Source organism: Galleria mellonella, unplaced genomic scaffold (assembly GCF_026898425.1).
Source record: "Galleria mellonella isolate WM207_F2 unplaced genomic scaffold, CSIRO_AGI_GalMel_v1 utg28, whole genome shotgun sequence".
In the NCBI taxonomy this organism is placed as follows: domain Eukaryota; kingdom Metazoa; phylum Arthropoda; class Insecta; order Lepidoptera; family Pyralidae; genus Galleria; species Galleria mellonella.
The window spans coordinates 5977794-5998987 of record NW_026442064.1 but is presented as its reverse complement, the minus strand read 5'-3'; the positions used below and the strand labels follow the sequence as shown (position 1 = coordinate 5998987).

The 21194-nt window shown below is 34.7% G+C and overlaps 1 protein-coding gene across 8 annotated transcripts in view; it reads left to right on the top strand.

Annotated features, from left to right (window-relative positions):
• The first annotated feature begins 11739 nt into the window (after positions 1-11739).
• Positions 11740-21194, top strand: part of LOC113521187 (protein NDRG3) — a 95616-nt gene continuing 86161 nt past the window's right edge. For 4 of the 8 annotated variants that reach the window (XM_052895437.1, XM_052895438.1, XM_052895433.1 and 1 more), the window contains exons 1-3: positions 11741-12261; positions 12502-12727; positions 12977-13048. In XM_052895437.1, the coding sequence (XP_052751397.1) occupies positions 12507-12727; positions 12977-13048 (293 nt within the window). In that variant the 5' untranslated portion in view covers positions 11741-12261; positions 12502-12506. Of the gene's footprint in view, positions 12262-12501; positions 12728-12976; positions 13049-21194 lie in introns of all 8 variants that reach the window. The other 4 variants (XM_052895434.1, XM_052895435.1, XM_052895439.1 and 1 more) reach the window with 3 other exon arrangements.

Below are 21194 nucleotides of genomic sequence, written 5' to 3'. Positions count from 1 at the left end.
AGTTAATTTTTACATCATTAAATATAATACGTATAATATAATATATGCCTATATTTTACATTAGTAGCAACAATGTGAATACACAATATACTAGTTCTAGGGGGAAAAGGGAGTGATAATAATGGGGATTAGCAACCCTATTACTAGCAATATACTCTATCAGGTCAACCTCCTCGCGGTTCCCCCTAGAAACCATCGTGATTGATTTATTAGTGTAATGTTTTACGATGGGCTAACCTGCTTCATCTTCACCTATCATCCCTTATTGGTGCCCAACCAGTGTATACCGACAGCGCAGACGGGGTAACCGTTCCATTATCATTCATAAAAAAATATACTAGCTCTTTGCCTGTTTCTTCGTATGCATAGGTTTAAAGTAAAAAAAGCAATGAAATAGACCAATTGATTACGTATCAAGATACATATACAAAATTTTAAGTTAAACATTCAGGAATACACCTGTGAAAACCACATAAAATTCAATGTAGCAGTTTTTGCGTAATGTTTGAACAAATACACATACAGAAAAAAAGACAGATTTTTAAAGAATTTATTTTGGTTTCTATTAGTATCATTAAGACCCTTCACATATTTTTTTCTTAAATATCTCCTATGTAAAGACATCGGCTAATTAAAATTTTATCATATTAGTAAGATATGTTATTATTAATGGCGCTGGTAGAAGAGAAGGGCGCCGGCAATGATAAAATAATAATATTAGAGAGGCTTACCATTATAATTCCTTGACGTGCACAATACATACAATATGTCAATCAAGTAAGAAAACAAAATAGGTATCAAAAGACATTCAAAATATAAAAATATACATCTAAAAAGGCAAACTTATATAAAAAAGAGTCTGTCACCAACTCGAATATACTCGTAGGTTTGTGTTGGTAAGATCTTATAAAAACAAATGGCTAAATCAAAATGAAAATATTATATATTATAGTACGTTAATTGATGCAGTTAGTCAGAAGATAAAGACAAATAAAAGCAATAAACTGGTAAAATTATTATGTTGTTGTTAGCGCAGGCTGTACGAGATTAATTTTATTTATTTATTTAGATTCACCAACAATTGTTTTCACAAGATATGGAGCTTAGAACTAAGTGTAACAATTTTTATAGGCAAACAGCATATATTGATACTGACAATGAATAGGGAGAAAAACAAATATATATAGCTTACAACTATTATTAAATGCTGGGGATAAGTTTACATTTAAGTATACATAAATATGGCGTCAGAGACTTTCTTGTGTTTTTCTTATGAATTTATTCTAAAGTACTGCAGCCTGACCCTGGAGGATCATAATTTTTGACAATGCCAGTACAAAATGCCAAGTGCCATAAGAATCGCTTCTGGATACGTTTCATACGTAATATATGTTTAGCAAAATGTGGGCGCTAGACTACACTAAGTTGAAAATAAAACATATTCATCGCGTCTATTAACCCCTTAATTCTATCAATATCACCCAAGTTATTTTAATTTTTTACAGAAAATATAATAAAATTTTAACCTACGTGAATTAGGGCAAATTGAAAAAGAATTAAATACTAACTAATTATTCTTTTAATGAATAAACATTTGATTTTTATTTACTCCTAAGTTTTAAATTCTGCGATTCATTTAACATTTAAGTACAAAGACAAAATTTAGAAAATTATGTTTACGCTTATCTACAAAACACAATTTTGGTCTTAAGAAATGACAAATTAAATATTATACTATTGGGTAAAACAAATACAAATCAGATATGATGTTAATATTGTTTATTTTTCTACTCCAATTCTTATTTCTAGTTTCTATTCATACCTCGATTTTTATTGAATTGACTCCATTTTATTGATACTTCAGTGTTAACTAGACAGACAAATCCTCATCATTTGGAATAAAAAATATGTATCTAAATTAATGCATGCAACCATTTTATTGACTTTGTGACTTTTATACTATAGGATTTAGTAAAATAAGATTTTTAAACCAACTTTCAATATCGATATTTTAAACTGATACATGTTATAAATAGGAGTAGTTGTATAATACTATGAATATTCATTTATACTATCATGTTTAACTTCTACGTGCTTGCATAGATTTATTTTCTAGTATCGAGAATATAAAGGTAGTGTTATTGTTGTTTATTGCAAATAGATGTTTGAAATGTCAGATGTCAGAATTGTTATGATCATTGCCAGAATGAGCATTTTTTCGTAATTTTAGGTAAAAATTTCCGTTTGTAAATTTTTGGATAAACTTTTGGAGAAAAATCAGAGTATTTATTTGACAGTTGCGGTATCTGAAAACTGTATATCAGATATATATATATATATATATATATATATTTGCTATACTATTCTAAATATTGTATTTAAATACGTGTAAGTATGCTTGAAAAGTTTCTCAAGCCTACTTACACGCATTCAATTGTATTTTTCTCTATTATTCATATTATGTCCAGGTACACATTTAATTTTAAGTAACTATACTCACTTAAAATTAATTCCACTTCAAAATGTAGCTTCGAGCACATATTGTGCAAATTAATGTCCTATTCTCTATCTCGCTTTAACATGTACGTTATTATGTTCTTTTTTACATTACCAATTTATATATGTTATAAACTAAACAATGTACTCAAAATGGATACAAATTTGTGACTAGATATATTTGTGATATTCTATTTTTAGGTTTACAGTTATTTGTGTTATTTCTAATTATTGATTGTTAGCGATATTTTATAGTTATTAGTGTTTTAATCGTGTAAATTAGTAAATTGTTACCTTATAGTTGTTTATAGATTGTATGTTTTCCTATAGTTTGTAAGAGAAATAAAACATCCTCTATATCGAGTCTTCATTACCCATGATAGAAATAAGGAAAATTGTAAAGTAATAGTTATAGGAAATAAGATACTATGTTTTGAATCATAAATAAACAGATGCCAAAAGTACTGCTCAGAACAGTCGCGCATTTCATTCGCACTCACCCCGTCCCGCTCGCACAAACTCACTAACGTGAGTTAGTAATAGTTATCTTGCGACCGGGCGGGTTATAAATATAGGCCGCCTTCCAGTGTGCGGCATCTCGTTGATCTTGAGGCAAGTATTGACGACGGACCTCTTATCCCAGCGGATGGAGGAGAGGATTGCGGCTTTGGTCGGAAATGAGACGGCCCGGTTGGAGAACCAGCCGATGCCACCCGTAGAAGAGATGGAGTTGGCATGAGATTTGGGCCGATTGTTCATGATCTTAACCACCAGACACAGAGGAGGGGCATAAGCGCCCCTGCCAAGAGCCCTTCTTTCCGGTACAGCCCATCACACAGATGGATCCCAGATTAAGACCGAGGGACACGCTGTTTACCGGTCCAAGACAGAACAACGTGCTCGCTCCCTCTTACGTTGAAGCAGTTAGAGTGCCAACTCCGCTACCCGGGACATTGGCAGGGACATGCAGAGGCTCCGGAGTGCCACCACAAACTACCACAGCGCTCCCTCCCCCGCGAGGCGAGGAAATAGGGAATCCCACCGCTCATCGTAAAATACTTACCGGATTGGGTGCGCCACTTTCGTACACTCAAGGTGAAGATGAACTACGCCCCCAACGCGCGCCCCTATGGAAGAGAGTTGCGTTTCACGCCCAAGTCCGAGGATGAGTACCGTGTAATACAGTGGTACCTCTCCGACTTGGAAAAAACGGAGAAGATAAGCTGGTTCTCCTACTAGCTACCGGCGGAGAAGAGTTTGAAAGTGACCACCCGCTGAATCCGGGCGGACACACCCGTCGAGGAAATAACAGAAGCCCTGACGGAGCTTGGACATTATCCAGAATATGTCCGTCAGATAAAAGCCTGTCATGGTCGCCCGGGGTGCATTTTTTGTGCACAGTTGAAGCGCACCCTGGATACCACCCCCGGTATTTACCAGATCACTGAACTACTATGCATGCCGGGGGTGAAGGTCGAAGCTTGGAGGTGCAAAAAAGGCCCAGTTCAGTTCACAGCAAGAGTGGACAGTCAAACCCTACGTATGGAGATCAAGGGACGTCGGAGGCCCAATGTGCGTCCACCAGTCAAATGGATACGCCTTCGGAGGGAGTTCACGTGGAGCCCCTACCCAGGTCTCGGGGTGACAGTCACACCGCATCGAGAAGATCCACAGGGAGTATGGTAAAGGCTAGGCTTTTAGCAGCCAAGGCGGAGCACGCTCGCCGGCTCGCTGAGTTAGAACGTAAAGTTGCGGATGCTGAGCTACACGCACAGCTCGCCGCTATAGAGGCTGAGAGTAGCGTACATGCAAACTCGTATGCAAGCTCGTGTATGAGTAGCAAACAGGTTGAAACGTTCAGTGCCATAGGTGCTAAAGTTTCCGGCACTCCAGGCACGAGTGCCACAGAAAGTTAGCCTGTGTCCGCTGCGGCGAAGAGCAAACGGCGCGCGACTGTCCGCGCTCCCGAGAAGTGTTTCCGATATGTTAGCTAACTGTGGGGACAAGCACACAGCCAACAGCGTCTTCTGCCTGGTTTTCAAAAGAGAAATCCGCAACCGGAGGGCAGGAGCCATTGCTAGAACTCGATCCAAATCAGCACACAAAGACCGTACAGTCCTCTTAGCCGCGGACCGGGGCAACCAAATGACCCCAGTAAATCCGGCAACAGAGCGGTCGCAGAAACCGCTTCAGAAGAGGAGAAAGAGGGGGAGGAAAAACAAGACGAGGAAAAGTGCTTTCGGGTCCACGGAGCAAGCCCCCACAACCAGCAGCAGCAATACACAACCGCCAGCGGTCGCCGTCACCCCAGCCGTCGCCTTACCGACAACGTCGGCACCACAGACTAATAAGGGGAAGATGGCGAAGCACACCATAAAAACCAGCACCTCCATCAACGCAGACACAGCATAATTAGTGAAAATGATTTTCAGTATTCTGATAGAGGTGCTACTTGCGGTGCAAGCCGGATAAGATCCAGTGCCGGCAATCACCGCAGGAATGGCGAGGTTGTCTAACAATGGAGCTGAGATTGCTTCACGGGAATGTGGACGGAGTCCACAGAAAGATAACCTTGCTGCGTACGCTGCTTGTGGAGTACCGTGTCGACGTGTGTCTCATCTCAGAGACACTATTAGGGGCTTCCGACACACTCCACATCCCAGGATACCACACTAACCGCCAGGACGGGATTTCGGACAGCCAGAGGGTATATCGCGGGTTGGCTGTCACACTGAAAAGAAATGTAGTGTATCAACCGCTCCCCCGGGTGAATCTCACATCCATGTACGCACTCGGAGTCGAGCTATGCATAGACAGAAGCCACATCCGTGTGTTTGCAGTCTACAAACCACCACCCAACAGGATCGCAGCTGTACATATCGCTAACTAACTAACTTATTCGCACGCTCCCAACGGAAGCTACGGTCCCATAGAAATGAGCGCGTGGCATCGTCAAGGCCGCTCTTGCGCTGGCAGTTTGCCGGGCCTCCCCCCACGAGGTCTCACCCGGCAGGCGAAGACCGCGCCGATCGGCCCTGACGGCGCCAACAGTTAAAAAATGAACCACGTTCTCCGAGGTCACCAGCAAATGTCCACCACCACACACCACAACTACCCTGCACATAGTAATGTGCTGCAAGCGACACTAGCAGAAGAGGGCCCGCGCCCCGGACTGCTCTCCCCCACGTCCCCTTAAGGCGGCTATTGCGGCGAAAACCATTGCCTGTGTGGCATACAGCTTAATCCGATCAGAGGAACTATCTGAACTAGGAAAAACTCTTCTGGAACTAGAGCTTCCAAGTAAATAGTGGTTGTTTCAATCTCTCCAGCCTGATCTACACACCCAAGAACCCACGCCCACAAGCGGGTTAGTCGAAGGTGGCTCGCACAAGATAAAAATAAAAAAAAATTATATTGACTTAAAAAAAAATCGTGATTTGGGTAAAAATATAAAAGACATCTAGCAACTTTTATTATCAGTAAGTAGATCAGTTAAGCTCAAAAGGCTAGTATCTAAGGCCGTAAAACCGATTGCCAAAAAAGGATAGCAGATCAGAAAGAGAACCTATATAATAATTGTTGGAAAAAGCGCGGGAAACGTTTAAAAAAGCGGGAGTGTTTTTTGATCTTCTTTAAATTAATTTTATTTTTAATTATATAAGGATTAGTCTTATTTATATATTGTGTATTAGATTGTATATATAATTGTATATTTTGTAGTAATAGTGTTTGTTGCTGTAAATATTGGTAAGTAAATTACCTATATTAATTAGACATTATGGATCCACCTATAGACCCTGGGGGACAACCCCCCAGGTGTCTGCAAATATAACTATCCCATTTAATAATAGTTTTGATATATTGGGTGAATCTAGTATGGACACAGATGGTTCTAGCGTTGCAAGTTCTAAACGTAAGCGAGTACGTGGCGAACGTCGCATTTGCAAACATTGCAATAAAAAACGAAGGAGGCACACCAAAGGTCTCGAATCTAAAATTAAAGATAGTGATTGTCAATGTATTGAGGATGAGAATCAAACTCTAGTATCAATACCAGTTGTAAATAATACCGAGTCTGTTAAACCTGCTTCTCCACCCAGTACTTTAAGCAGAACTTTGTACAATGCCGAGGATGTAGCTCCTTATGTCGTTCATGTACAAAAAAATGAAACACATCCTAATGATAACACTACATTACATCCTATTGCATTTGGTCGCTTTTTACACACTAATAAGATAAATAATATAGTGAATGGTAGCCTCAAAAGAATAGGAAGAAACCGTTTATCGCTTTCTTTCTCAAATTTTGAAAATGCAAATGCATTTTTAAATAATAGTCACTTAGAAACACATAATTTTAAGGCATTTATACCTTCTTTCCATGTAACCCGTATGGGAATTGTGAGGGGTATTCCTAAAGATTGGACAGAAGAGGAAGTAATCCAAAATATATCAGTACCTATAGGTTGTGAGAGAATTCTAAAAACCAGAAGAATTAAGAAAAAGACCATTAATGAAGGACAACCAAGTTTTATTAATACTGAAACCATTGTTATTACTTTTGATGGACAAATATTACCAAAAAGAGTATTTATGTTTTACACATCATTAACTGTAGATTTGTACATTTACCCCACTATCCAATGCTATAACTGCTGTAGGTTCGGACATGTCAAGATGCAGTGTCGTTCAAATCCTCGGTGTTATAAATGCAGGCAAAATCATACAGGTGATAAATGTGAAGTAGATGAGGAAAATGTTTCTTGTATCTTGTGTAATGGTTCTCATTCAGCAATTAGTAAGAAATGTCCTGAATATGTACGTCAGAAAGCCATTAAAGAAACAATGGCCCACAGTTGTGTTTCTTATGCTGAAGCATCAAAATTTCATCCTCCCACTTCTAAACTATATTCAGATGTATTAACATCATCATCTCCGTCCAATAAATCTCATTTTCAATCTTCTTTCCTCAAAGAGAAATCATCATTACCACATATTCAATCATCATATAAAAAAACAGTTACACTTAAACCACGCTCTCCTCAAAAAGCACAACAAGGATATGATCGTTCTGCCCATGAAGCCATAGTTAAGGAATATAATATTCCTGCTCCCTCTAATGGTTGTGCATTATCATCAAATAATATTGACAATAATCAATCCATCTTTGATATTATTCTCATGCTTATTAAAGTGTTATCGCAATCGAAAATGATACAAACAACTTTACCACCGTCCAACGATGCCATTTACAATGTATTTTCTCAATTATTAACTTCTCACAATGGATTACAAAGTCCTAATAATTCAGTGGAACTGTCGTAGCATAACAAACAAGAAATCAGACTTATTTTATTTGATTAATAAATATAATCCTTTTATAATAGCTCTACAAGAGACTTGGTTAAAGCCAGGATATCCTTTTAGGATTTCAGGCTTTACAAGTCTCCGTGATGATAGAGCTGACGGATATGGCGGTGTTGCCATATTGGTCAAAAACTCCCTTCCTTTTTCTTCTTTTTCGCTTCCTGTATATAGCGGCATTAATGCAGCTGCTATAATTATAAATGGTATCTGTTTTGTTACTTTATATATTCCTGATCCTACATGCCAAATATATTCACAACTAGAACAATTATTTTCAATTTTACCTAAACCTTTTCTCGTAATGGGCGATTTTAATGCTCAACACCAATCGTGGGGCAGTTCTACTTCTAATTTTTATGGTGGAAAACTCCTGACGATAATTGACACTTACAACTTATGTATTATTAACTCAGATGTACCGACACGTAGAACTGCACCGAATGAAGGGTTTAGTGCTCCTGACATTTCAATATGTTCTTCTGATTTAGCTTCTTCACTGTCGTGGTATCCTCATTCCTCTACTTTCGGAAGCGATCACTTTCCCCTCATTCTTTCTTTTCCAATTTCCATTCCCTCAAGTCGAAAGAGTGGTCCTCGGCTTAAATATAATTTATCAAATGTAGACTGGAATATTTACAAACAATATTTAGATAATAAAATATCGGAGTTACCTATTGTTTACCATGGAAATGAACATCAATGTTGTAATGACTTGATGATAAATATGAAGGAGGTTGCTGATTTATTATTTCCTGTTAAAAATAGTGCTTCAGGGAAAATTCCCTCGCCACCTTGGTGGGACAAAGATTGTACGGAAGCAATTAAAAATCGTAAAGAGGCTGAAAAAAATTATAATAATTACATGACACCAGAAAATTTTGAAATTTACACCGCAGTTTCACGTTCTACTCGAAAACTACTGAAAAAAAAGAAATTAGAAGGCTGGAGAAGATTTTGTTCTTCTATCTGTCCAGAAGTTAATTCATCAGTCGTTTGGAATAATATTAAAAGATTCAGATCTGCCTTTAGTAATCATACATCACGTTCTGCACTCGATTTAACTTTAGCGAATAAATTTTTAGATCGCCTTGCTCCTAGTTATGTGCCGGAATGCCTTTACAATATTTCTCTATCCGTCTCTGACGAATTATTCGAACTTGACTCTCCTTTTACTCTAGTAGAACTTAAAGGTGTTCTAGCTTCTATTAAAGACACTGCACCGGGAGAAGACGGTATACCGTATTCCTTTTTTAAAAATGCTAGCGATGCGACATTAATTTACTTTTTAAATATAATTAATTCCATAATTATTTCGGGAAATATACCTACTTCATGGAAGTCTCAGGTTATTATACCATTTCTAAAGCCTCATAAACCACCTTCTGAACCATCTTCATACCGTCCTGTTGCACTTTCCTCTGTCTTACTAAAGCTAGCTGAACATTTAGTGAAAAACCGTCTAGAATGGTTTTTAGAAAGTAATAACTTACTATCCCCGAACCAGTTTGGTTTTAGGAAAGGTAAGAGCACCTTAGATAATGTGAGCATTCTTATTTCAGATATTCATATAGCTTTCTCACAAAATTTTTCAATCCTCTCAGCCTTTTTAGATATAAATTCTGCCTATGATAATGTAATAATTTCTATTTTAAAAACTAAATTACAAGCTCTAAATGTACCGGTAATGCTTTCTAATTTCATTATTAATATTTTATCAGAAAGAACAATATATATGAATTTAGATGAAGATACCAAATTATCTAGAACAGTATGGAAAGGCCTTCCACAAGGATCTGTTCTCAGTCCAATCTTATTTAACATATACACATACGATCTAGAATTATTCCTTGATAAATCCGTCAAAATTTTACAATATGCTGATGATCTTTTATTATATTTTATTGCGAAGTCCATAGAATCTGCTTCTGCCAAATTATCTGATTCATTAGATTTGTTAAAAACGTGGTTAGATGCAAATGGTCTTAATCTTTCTGTAACCAAGAGTAGTGTAGTTTTGTTTTCAAGAATGAGATCACCGCAACAAATTAAGGTGCTTTATGATAACTCATACATTCCTATAAAGACTGAAATTAAATTTTTAGGTATCGTGCTAGATAATAAATTAACAGGTCTGTCCCACTGTAATTATATTTCTACGAAATGTGAGCGTAACCTCAACATTCTTAGGTGCCTTGCTGGAGTTTGGTGGGGAGCACATCCCGTTTCACTAAAACTTGCTTATAATGGTCTTATAAGGAGTGTCATTGATTATGGAACTTTTTTGTTAGCTCCAGGAAGTTCATTTGCTTTTAAGAAATTGGATTTAATTCAATCAAAGGCCTTGAGGATTATCTCTGGAGCAATGAAATCAAGTCCAATCAATGCTTTACAGCTCGAAGTCGGTGATCCACCTTTGGTTTTAAGAAGACAATATCTATCTGATCGCTTCTTTTTTCGTTGTTTACAATTATCTGATCATCTGCTTATTCAAAAGTTATCTCAACTACATATCTTTATTTCGTCTTCATCTTATTGGAAACATAAAAAACCTCCATGTTTAATACAAAGTTATGAAAAATATAAATCCATAGAATCTCCCACTTTTACATCGTCCTGTTTTCCCATTTATAAATGCTCATATCAATCTTTAGTTTTATCTCCTAATATTAAATATGATTTTGGGTTATTAAAAAATGATTCAGAATTGAATGCCAAATTTATGTTTATAACTGACATTGAATGGAATGAATGGCACTACATCTTTACTGATGCATCAAAACCAGACAATAGCGGTTGTGTAGGTGTGGGTGTGTTTCATTCACAATTTAATATCGTTCAAAAAATTAAACTTCCACCGGAGTCTTCAGTTTTTACCGGGGAATGTTATGGTATTTTAAAAGCTGTAGAATATATACTTTTAATGAAATTACATAAGGCAATAGTTTTCACTGACTCTATGAGCTCTTTGCAAGCTCTAGCCAAATATCCGTTTAAATCAAAACCAGTTTATCCCATTATTTGTGACATAAGACAAAGTCTTTATCTTTGCATGTTGAGAGGTTATTCCGTTTCTTTTGCCTGGTTACCAGGACACAGTGGTATTAGCGGCAATGACAAAGCTGACCTTATTGCAAGAGAGGCTGTAACTTGTGGTGATATGTATCCGTATCATAATTACTGTAGTGACCTAGCTTGTCTCCCAAAAATATATTTAAGGTATGCCTGGAAGGAATATTGGGAAAAAACAAGTACAATAAAAGGAAGATTTTATCGCCTTATACAACCCGATATTCCTTTCAAACCATGGTTCTGTAAATTAAAGCTTGGAAAGACCGCAACAACTATTATAACTCGTATGCGTCTAGGTCACGTATGCACACCTTCTCATTTATACAAGCTTGGTATTGTACAAAGTTCGTCGTGTAATTGCGGTGCTGAAGTGGCGGACTTGAATCATATATTCTTCTCATGTTCTAAATTTGACCACACCTCCCTTTTTAATCATCTCCGATCCATCCGTGTTCCATTCCCAACTTCTATTCTTACTCTACTTTCTTCCAATGATCCTATTATCTATAAAATACTATCTTCATATATATATGATAACAATATTAAGATTTAGTTATATTACATGAATACATTTATAGTTGCATCAATTGCTTTTCCTATATATTTATAAGTATATTCTCATATGTACAAGTATATCTTTCATATCCTATAAATATCCTAGACCTAATCCTTATCCTTTCTAAATTCGTTTGTGTTAGGTATTTTTATTACTATTATCGTTTCCCCGTTTTGTTCTTGGCAAAATACCCTAATATCGGGGTGAACGCCACAAAAAAAGAAAAAAAAAAAAAAAATAATAATAATTGTCAGTCTGAGAAAATTTTTACAATATTAATCTACGTAACAAAGCAACTAAGCGGACTTTTTAAACATTCAATACAAAAATTCAAGTTTAAATTTCTTATTTCAAATGATTGTTTATTGGAAAGTTACAAATATTTATTGTGTATTTAGTCAATTTAGCCAATAAAATCTCTCTGGTGAATGATTCAGAAAGATTAAATTTATTTTCTGGAAGTTTTTGGGGTGGCTCATCAAGGACTTACACTTTGTATCGTGTTGCGACTTCCCGGGTTGTAAATTGAATAATTGACGTATTTGCGCACGCATGCGCTTATAGTGCACTACGAAGTGAGCTACAGCCATCTTCAGTGGTGTATGACCTAACTCGGCCCAAGAGGCGAAGACGAAGAGAAGTCAGACTCATTACGATCGCTTACGTAGCTGGTGCTTTAGTGAGTTGACGTGTGAGAGATACCTAATCACTAATACTTAAAAGCTGTGACTAGCAGTTTTCAAACTAAATACGACAAATTAACACACAATCAGGTAAGCCAAAATATTTTTAAAAATTTTTCGCACTTACCCTTACTGCTTAGCAACTCAACTGTTCACTAATCACTTTAACACTTATTAAAGTTTAAAATATTTTGTTTTTATATTCCTAATGCATAGTTTTCTAATTTATTTTTTGTGTTCCAATTCTCAAAAGCATGTGTAGAATAGTTTTTTTTTTTTAATTAGTGCAAAACATTTTTTTTTGCTTTATATTTCTCTCTTTTGGTTAAGTTGGCATGCATCGGTGTTCGCTGAATGGTGGTTTTTACATGTCCATGGAATATCTGTACGAAAGAACTACTCTGCCAACAAAAAAAAGAATTGGTGTGGATAGAAGAAGTTATGCCCCAATAAAAAAATATAAAAAAATCTTCAACATTGGCTATGCTAGGAAGCGATTAGAGCCTTTGTTTGTTGCCTCTCCTTTGAATGTGACATGTATGGAAGAAATTAATGAGTAAGTATTTGTGCATGATATGCTTTCTTTGCTTTTGTCTTCTGCACTTACATTTTTAAGTAATCTACTTTAAAATCCAAATAGAATCTATGATAATTTAAAATTTTAGACATTTCAGTTGAATTAGGCAATCCATTGAGAAGAGTAGGTGTTTTATTTTAGAAAAATAAACTTTATTACAATACAAAATAAGTATTAATTTAGATTCACCCATTTGCAAAGTAAGCTAAGTTCACTGCACTATTTCAGAGTAAACACGGATCCTGTAGAGACTTCATCCAACATGTCATCTATGAATGCGGAGGAGACTGCCTTACTTGGGTAAGTCCAATTGTAGTTTTGAACAAGATATCTTTTGTCACTTGCATGTATTTTTTATGTAGAAAAAATTTGTGTGTTTTTCTAGTTATTGCTATTGTTACATATTATGTAATTGTAAAGAGCATAGTTTTCCAAATAAGTCTTATAAGGTGTTTAAGAAAACCACAACCTACCTATTACCTATTCTAAATTCAAATATAAGTCTAATGTGTGTGTTTGTAATTACTAAATTTAGTGATTTGAAAATAAGAATAATGAAATTATAATAATAATAAAATTACTGTTACATACACAAGTAATCAATACATTACAATGGTCGAATACAGGTGTTCCATAAGTCATGGATAAAATGGATTCTAGCTATAGGGGGACTATATTTAGCCTTATAAAAAAAAAAATAAATCAATAGTTCAAAATAGTGGGGATTATTTATTTTTCTAAAAAATGTTGTAGTAGGATGACATATTTTACAAATATATAAAAAGTGTATCCCACTTTTTATGTAAAGAGGAAAACACATAATGTGGCTTTCTGGTGTAAATATTTGTTTAGAATTTTCTTGCTGTTACTTTAAAAAAATAACTTTTTTGTAAAAAATTTTAACTTGAATTAGAATTTTAGTATGAAATTTGAGTAAAAGCCTATCTGAAAAAAATTTATTACACAAGTGTAGCACATTATTATAAAAACTTCTAAATTTCATGACGATTCTAAAAATGTACAGTATTTAGATTTCAAATAAATACAAATGATACTATAAATTTATATTTCTGAAATGAGAGACAACATGACAGTAAGTACAGTTGAATTTGCCCATGAAACATATGTGATCAGTATTAACTTTTTTTTTTTTTTTCAGAATGTCTTCCACCAACTCTAATATATAATCAACAACGTCGTATAAAATTCCTACATAAAGAATTTAGAGCCCGTTATTTATTTCGAATTCTATTCTCCAACTCATTTTTATTTTCTTTAATATCCCCAAATAAAAAAATAATCAATCGGATACGATCAGGTGGACGCGGAGGTCATGCCACTATACCTCTCCTACCGATCCATTGATTTGGGTACGCTTCATTTAAACGTCGGGTCACAACGCGAGAAAAATAGTAGAAAAATTCTAAACTATCATTTTCACCTGAAAGCCACATTATGTATGTTCCCCTTTACTTAAAAAGAATTATGTGGAATGCACATTTTTTTTAATACTTATATAATATGTCATCCCAGTAAAAATATTTTTAGAAAAATAATAAATTCCTGCTATTTTGTAACTATTGGCGTATTTTTTTTTTTTCTTGATAGAGCAGGATTTTCCTTTTTGCCAGATTCCGTTCCATCTATGACTTACTGGACATTCTGTATAAACTTATTTACTTTATATAAATTTGGAAATACATTTTGATGATATAGCAATTTAAAACAGTACCTCACCTTCATAGGAGCTTGCCCGTAAAATACAAACATTTGTATTAATGAATATGAAATACATAAAATATTAAAAAAAAAAATGTTTATGCCATTTAGAATGGCAAAGAATCTGACGGAAAATGGTAATCGTGCCATATAGACATGAGTAGTACAATGGATAACAAAGGATACTGTTTCGTACACTCCATGCGATGCTATTCCTGAGGATTAAGGTGTTATACCTCTGTACCCTGTAAATTTACTGCCATATTCCTTCAAACCGAAACACAGCCATGCAAACAGGTATCCAAGCAAATTACTTTTGTAGTATACCTAGTATGGGAAATTATACACCTAGTATATTGAATACCATTACTGATAATTGTTCTGTATTCAACAGTGTCCGACCGAACTTTAGGTTTCGGCCAGAAATTCTACTTTCGGCCTTAGATTCGGTTTCGGCCAAAAATTAGACGAAACTTTCGGCCGCGCCGAAACTTTGTGTGTGTGGGTGTGTTGTGTGTGTGTCTTACTGAATGTTTTTTTTTTAAGTTTACTTCCAAGAGTAAGTCATAATTTTAACATGTTTTTACATATCAATATACATATATGACATATTTGTAACATACTTCAATTAGTGTTTATCATTACCCTTTAACTATCTGTATGTTTGTGTAAATAATTGTGTAGAAAATACACTAGATTTCAGTATACCATAGAAGAGAAATTTGAAATATGTTTCGGCCGAAACTGAGACCAAGGCCGAAAGTTCGATATCGGTTTCGGCTGTAAAACCTGTTTCGGTCGGACACTAGTATTCAATACAGTTATATAATAATACTTATTTCTACTAAATATGTGTAAATGTATTTTGCTTTATTTGATTATTGCAGTGAACTCTGTATATGAGTAGATTTGAGATTTTTCCCCATACCACTTAAAGATAAATAAAATCTCGTAATAACATGTCATTCATCGACGCTATTATATAACACGATATTTTTTACGGAAGGTTTGTATATACAACACATCCTAATTTGCACCCGAAACCGGGGCGAGTTGCTTGTTTACTATTAATCACGTCTGTAGGAATAGATTTGAATGACTACAGAAACGGTTGCCCAACTTATTTAAATTGTTTTAAAACTATTTCCAATACGTATAACCATACCGTTTGTGCGTGTTAAGGATATAATCAAATTATGGTCTATATATAATGTCAACATATAGAAACCTACGTCGTCTCTTATAGCACTCTATCTACTTAGCTAATCCAGAACAATGGAAAGATGAGTAAATCAATATGTGTATGGCTAAACAATTAGGAAAGGTTTTTTTTTAAATAATTTCATTTATAGAAAGCTACATTATCAGCAAATAACATCAGGTGTATTTCGTTTTAAACATAGGCCTCCGAAGTCTGCTCGGGTCTCTAGTGTCGCATTTGTTTTTTTTTTACTGTAGAAATACGTTTTAGAAAAACACCCGTTTCCAAAATTTATCGAATTTTTTTTTAAACATAAATATGTATTTTCTCAAACATGCTTGGAAATGGGAGCATTATTTTAACAATCTTCTTCGAGATAAATCAAAATTTTATTTAAATTTCGAACTGGTTTGCAAATAGAAAGCTGTTTATTGAAAAAAAAAATACCGCTGCAGTAATGTACTATTTATAAAATTCTAGCCGTTTCCTGCGAGTTTACCCCCGTTTATCAGTATAAAGTATCCTATATAGTAAGTTATATAGGATATAGCCTACTAACATAGCAAATTTCGTTCAAATTTGCTCAGCTGTTTAAACGTGATTGAGTAAAAAACAACTTTATAAACTATCACATTTAATATATTAGTAGCATTTAATTAATTATTTAATAAGTATACAGGTAATAATATATCTTTATTATATGACTGATTGCTTACAAAATCGATATCTGAGGATTCGTATGCACTTCAAATATGGATGCGATGTCAGAATTAACAAATTAGCATTAAGAAATTAAACTTATGATAAAATACAATTAATTATTTTTTACATTTAGTCAACTTTATATAATTAATTTATATTTTTCACTCCCATGCGTAGATATTTTTTTAAAAATTCGCTCTAAATTAAAAGTTTAATTATTTCTTACACCAATATAAGTTTTAAATCTACAAAGATTCTGCGATATTTGTATTCAAAGAAATCGATGAAGTAAAAAAAAATCTAAATGGCTATTACTTTTGTGATATTATAATATGAAGTGATATTATCCTTCCATATTTAAAATATACTTGGATCCACAAACAGTGATTTTCAACCTTCGCTTCAAAATATTACTATTTTTAAAGCAATAAGAAAGAGTTATAAAGTTCTATCTACCGCATTTTTATTCTTTATGTATGCATTATTTCTAAATAATATATATAACTAATAATAAATAATATATTCAAATATATAAATAAAGTTAAATATTATAAAAAAATATTTAATCCTAATTATAAGTTATGACCTTTACCTATTTCTCTTAATCTAAAATAATATTTTTTAATCTAGTAACACTATCACATTCACAATTGTATGAAAACATTAACTCGTATTTTTTGAAGCATTTGTATGGAGACACTCTATCTATATAATTTAAGGTGTAAATAATGAAATGCAAAATGTTAAGAATATTATTCCTTAAAGGTAAGAAATACCTTGTATAAATAAAAAGCATTTCTTTAGCGGATTAACGAAGATAAAATTCTGTATTTATATAAAAGTGCGCAAAAAGAAAATGTTAAGACCGCGATACTTTTTTGTAACCAGAATATAATTTCATGCTACTTACTTTGAAAATCACACATTTCCGTACAATCATTTATTCTTTACTTATAATTTACGCGCGAGCGAAATTGCAGGCAACAGCTAGTATATTAATAAAAGTACAGTTATTAGTATTCCTCGCACCTATGTATGGAAGCCAGAGTCGGGTATGTAAGAAAGAGAATGAAAGTAAAGATGCGTTCCAAATGGGAGCACTGTCATAAATTAATTAATGGTCCTCCGAATAGTTCTAATACCATTGCGAAGAATCTGCAGCCTGGCAGATTGCATTCGTAATATGTATAGTAAAGCGATTAATTGGTTTCTGGGAAAGTATAGGCGTAAAAATGCGCAGGCCTACTTTAGTACAGGATGTTGTAACTATAATTAATGTAAGGACACAAGTTAGATAAGACAATCTTCTTATGGGCAGATAAATCATTTCGTGTCAGAGGAAAGAACTTGTAAAAGGTTCCCCTGATTTCAGAATCAGAGTATAATTGTACCACTCATTGATCAATTTATTACTAATGTTTGATAACTAAATACGTTCACAAATAAAATTCTATATCAAAATAAGAGTAGTTTAAATTTTTATTTACATTACTTTTATTATACAATTACTTTGCTCTAGTACGAAGTTATCAGAAGCGGTGTATTCTTATTATTGTATTGTATTCTTGAAAATTAAATCTAACCTACGAAATATTTTTTTTTCTTTTTTATTAGTTTATATATAGATAACCATAACAGAAAGTAAGCGTTGCTGATATTCGACATACTTTTAAATAATTTGTCATAAATAAACGTACGCAGGGCTCATCCATTTTTACCTTATGATGGATGATGTAATTATTATTCTCAGTTCAGTATACTGTTGGCTTCCTAAAATCCATTATTCTCCATTGAATATTTCGTTTACTTCGCGTGCTCAAGATTAAACAATCCAAATAAGCTTCCGATCTTTCGGAATGTGATCGCTTAGTATTATGAAGCAAATTTTATTGATGCAAAGTGATAAAGGAAATATACATTTCTGTTGTATAGGCCTTTTATGTTTTGAATGTTGCTCTTATTTGTATACATCAATATTAAAGAGGTTCTATAGGAGGTGCCGCCTATCAAGTACTGCTATAGTTTAAAGACATCCTTAATTTTTTTTTTATTGAAACTCTTGAATTATAAATTTGTATGAATTCTACTTTGGCTATATTATTGCTTTATTTTGACTTTGAAACATACATGCATTGCTAATTTAAAACATAGATATGATTTATATACAATCAAGCTGACTGTTTAGTTACATTCATGTTCTATTTTTATATCGGATTCATAAAATCAATGGAACTGAATATCACTACATAGTATAAAACAAAGTCGCTGTCGCTGTCTGACCGTCCCTGTATATGCTTAAATCTTTAAAACTACGCAACGGATTTTGAAGCGGTTATTTTAATAGATAGAGTGATTTAAGTAGAAGGTTTATATGTATAATATATGCATAATATTGTAGAGAAACACTGATAAATTTAGAGATTTCTAATGTGATTTCGTAAATAAACACATTTTTATGCGCTTACATTGCAAACGCTGGCTGAACCTCACGAGATAAATCAAAATACGAGGTTTGTCCGGAAAGTACGTATAAAAGTTTTTTAAAAATTTTATTTTACAATTATTCAGGTAAATCAATTTTATCCCCTTCAAAGTACTCCCCCTGTGACATAATGCACTTGTGCCAACGCCGTTTCCACTGTGAGAAGGCTCCTTGAAAGTCCTCTGGTTGTAGGTTTCTCAGCTGCCCCGTCGTAGCTTTTTTTATCTCATTTATGTCCCCCAAATGCCGCCCCCGAAGTACCAATTTGGTTTTTGGGAACAAGAAGAAGTCACACGGGGCCAAATCCGGCGAATAGGGGGGGTGTTCGGTCACCGTAATGGAATTTTTACTCAAAAACTCACGGACAACAAGAGAGGTGTGGGCAAGGGCATTGTCGTGGTGAAGAATCCAACGCCCCTCTCGCGCCAATTCTGGACGAACTCGTGCCACACGACTGTCTGACCGTTAAACGACGGTCCCCATTAACACAAGTTCGAATTCTTTCCACGTTTTCGTCGGAATGTGAAGTGGAAGGACGTCCTGAACGTGGGTCATCTTGAACGCTTTCTCGGCCCTCTCTGAATCTTTTTAGCCACTTGTGGACGGTTGGTTCCTTCACAGCATCATCCCCATAAACTGTTCTGAGATCGGCAAAAATTTCACGGCCATTCTTGCCGAGTTTCGAGAGAAACTTGATTACGACGCGCTGCTCTTCAACGGAAGCGGGCTCCATGCCGACGGGGTTTCGTTAAGAGGTAACTTCACAGATGGCGTGACAAGCCAGTTCGCACCGCACGGCGGTCAGACCAGAACTGAAGCATTGTTAGGGACATAAGGAAGGGGTCCTGCGCTTACCTGGCCTCCCCACTCCTCTTTCTCGCATTCCAGAACACTTTTATACGAACTTTCCGGACAGACCTCGTATTGTACCCCTTAAAAAGGTCAACAAAAAAGTCCACGATGGTATATGTCTATCTCTTAAGGATAACCCGCAATAACTATTTTTTATCCTTTACATTTTACGGAAAAATGGCTTATTTACGAAGTGATTTTAAGCAATACAGCATTAATTTTTATCCAATTAAGTACCTTAAATACATTGTCCATTTAATATAGATCAATATGGCCCTTTACAGCATGTAATTTAAATGTTTATTTCCGAAGATATTACAGATTTGTATTTGTCTAAATGTCCGTTTATCTTCACGTAAGGCCTATATGGCGTAGACGGAAAGAACTGAGTGTTAAAAGCTTTGTTTTTACGTCTTGTGTTTTATTCATTTTGGTGAATCATCTGATTTCGCCGGCTCAGAATACTCTACTGTCCATCTGATCACGATAAGGTATTTTAAACTTTTTCTAGTACTATCTTTATTCTTTCCAATTGTGCATTACATATTTATTTATTTGTTCGTTATTGCACAAATGGCAAATTCATTTTATTTATTTATTTGCGTTTTGTATGAGTACATATCCTATTTCTCATCCTTTCATTCGCACATTTATTCCACACACCCGAACTAATCAGGATATTTAGTATATAACTTGATTTTAATTCATGAAAAAAACTTGTTCAAATTCTGAAACATTGCCTTGACATAGGTTAGACAGAACATGATGCTTCATGTAGGAAGTCGACTATACTAAAACAGTCGGCACACACAATTCTATTACCAGTATTTATTCTCTATTGTATTCCCGTCGTATTCCCGTTGTATTCTCCTTTTATATATAAAAAATTATTTCAATCTCCGTAATGTCGATAGAAATTAATTGGAACGTACGTGTCGCTCAGTGTTGGACGGGACTCGATAACGCTAACACAATGGAAGTAAAAAACAAAGAGCAGATTTGGTATATCATAGAATAGCTGCCGTATAATTAAGGGATCTGTCAGTATACTGGAGTTATTAACAGTGAACATACGGGTGCGTTTTATTAGTATTTAAAATGTGAAAGTTTATATCATCATATCAGCCTTTAACTGTCTTTAACTACTGAACATAGGTCTCTCTCTTAGCGGGGTGTTGTCAATAGTTGCCACGCTTGGCAGGCGGATTGGCAACCGCAGTTTTAGGCTTTAGAGATGTTTTAAGAGAGACGCTGCTGCCCATCCCAGGCCCTCCCTTAGGTTCGACCTTACGACATCCACGCGAAAGGAACGGATGGCCTATTCTATACCGGGACCATACGGCTAATTTATATAGAAAGTTTATATAGTGGTTTAACTTTTATATCATTTCATATTTGTTTAATTTTTTTTATTCAATTGTTATACATTGTTGTATTCAATCGATTATATAGATAGAATAATTTAATTTAGATACATAACATAGGTAGAA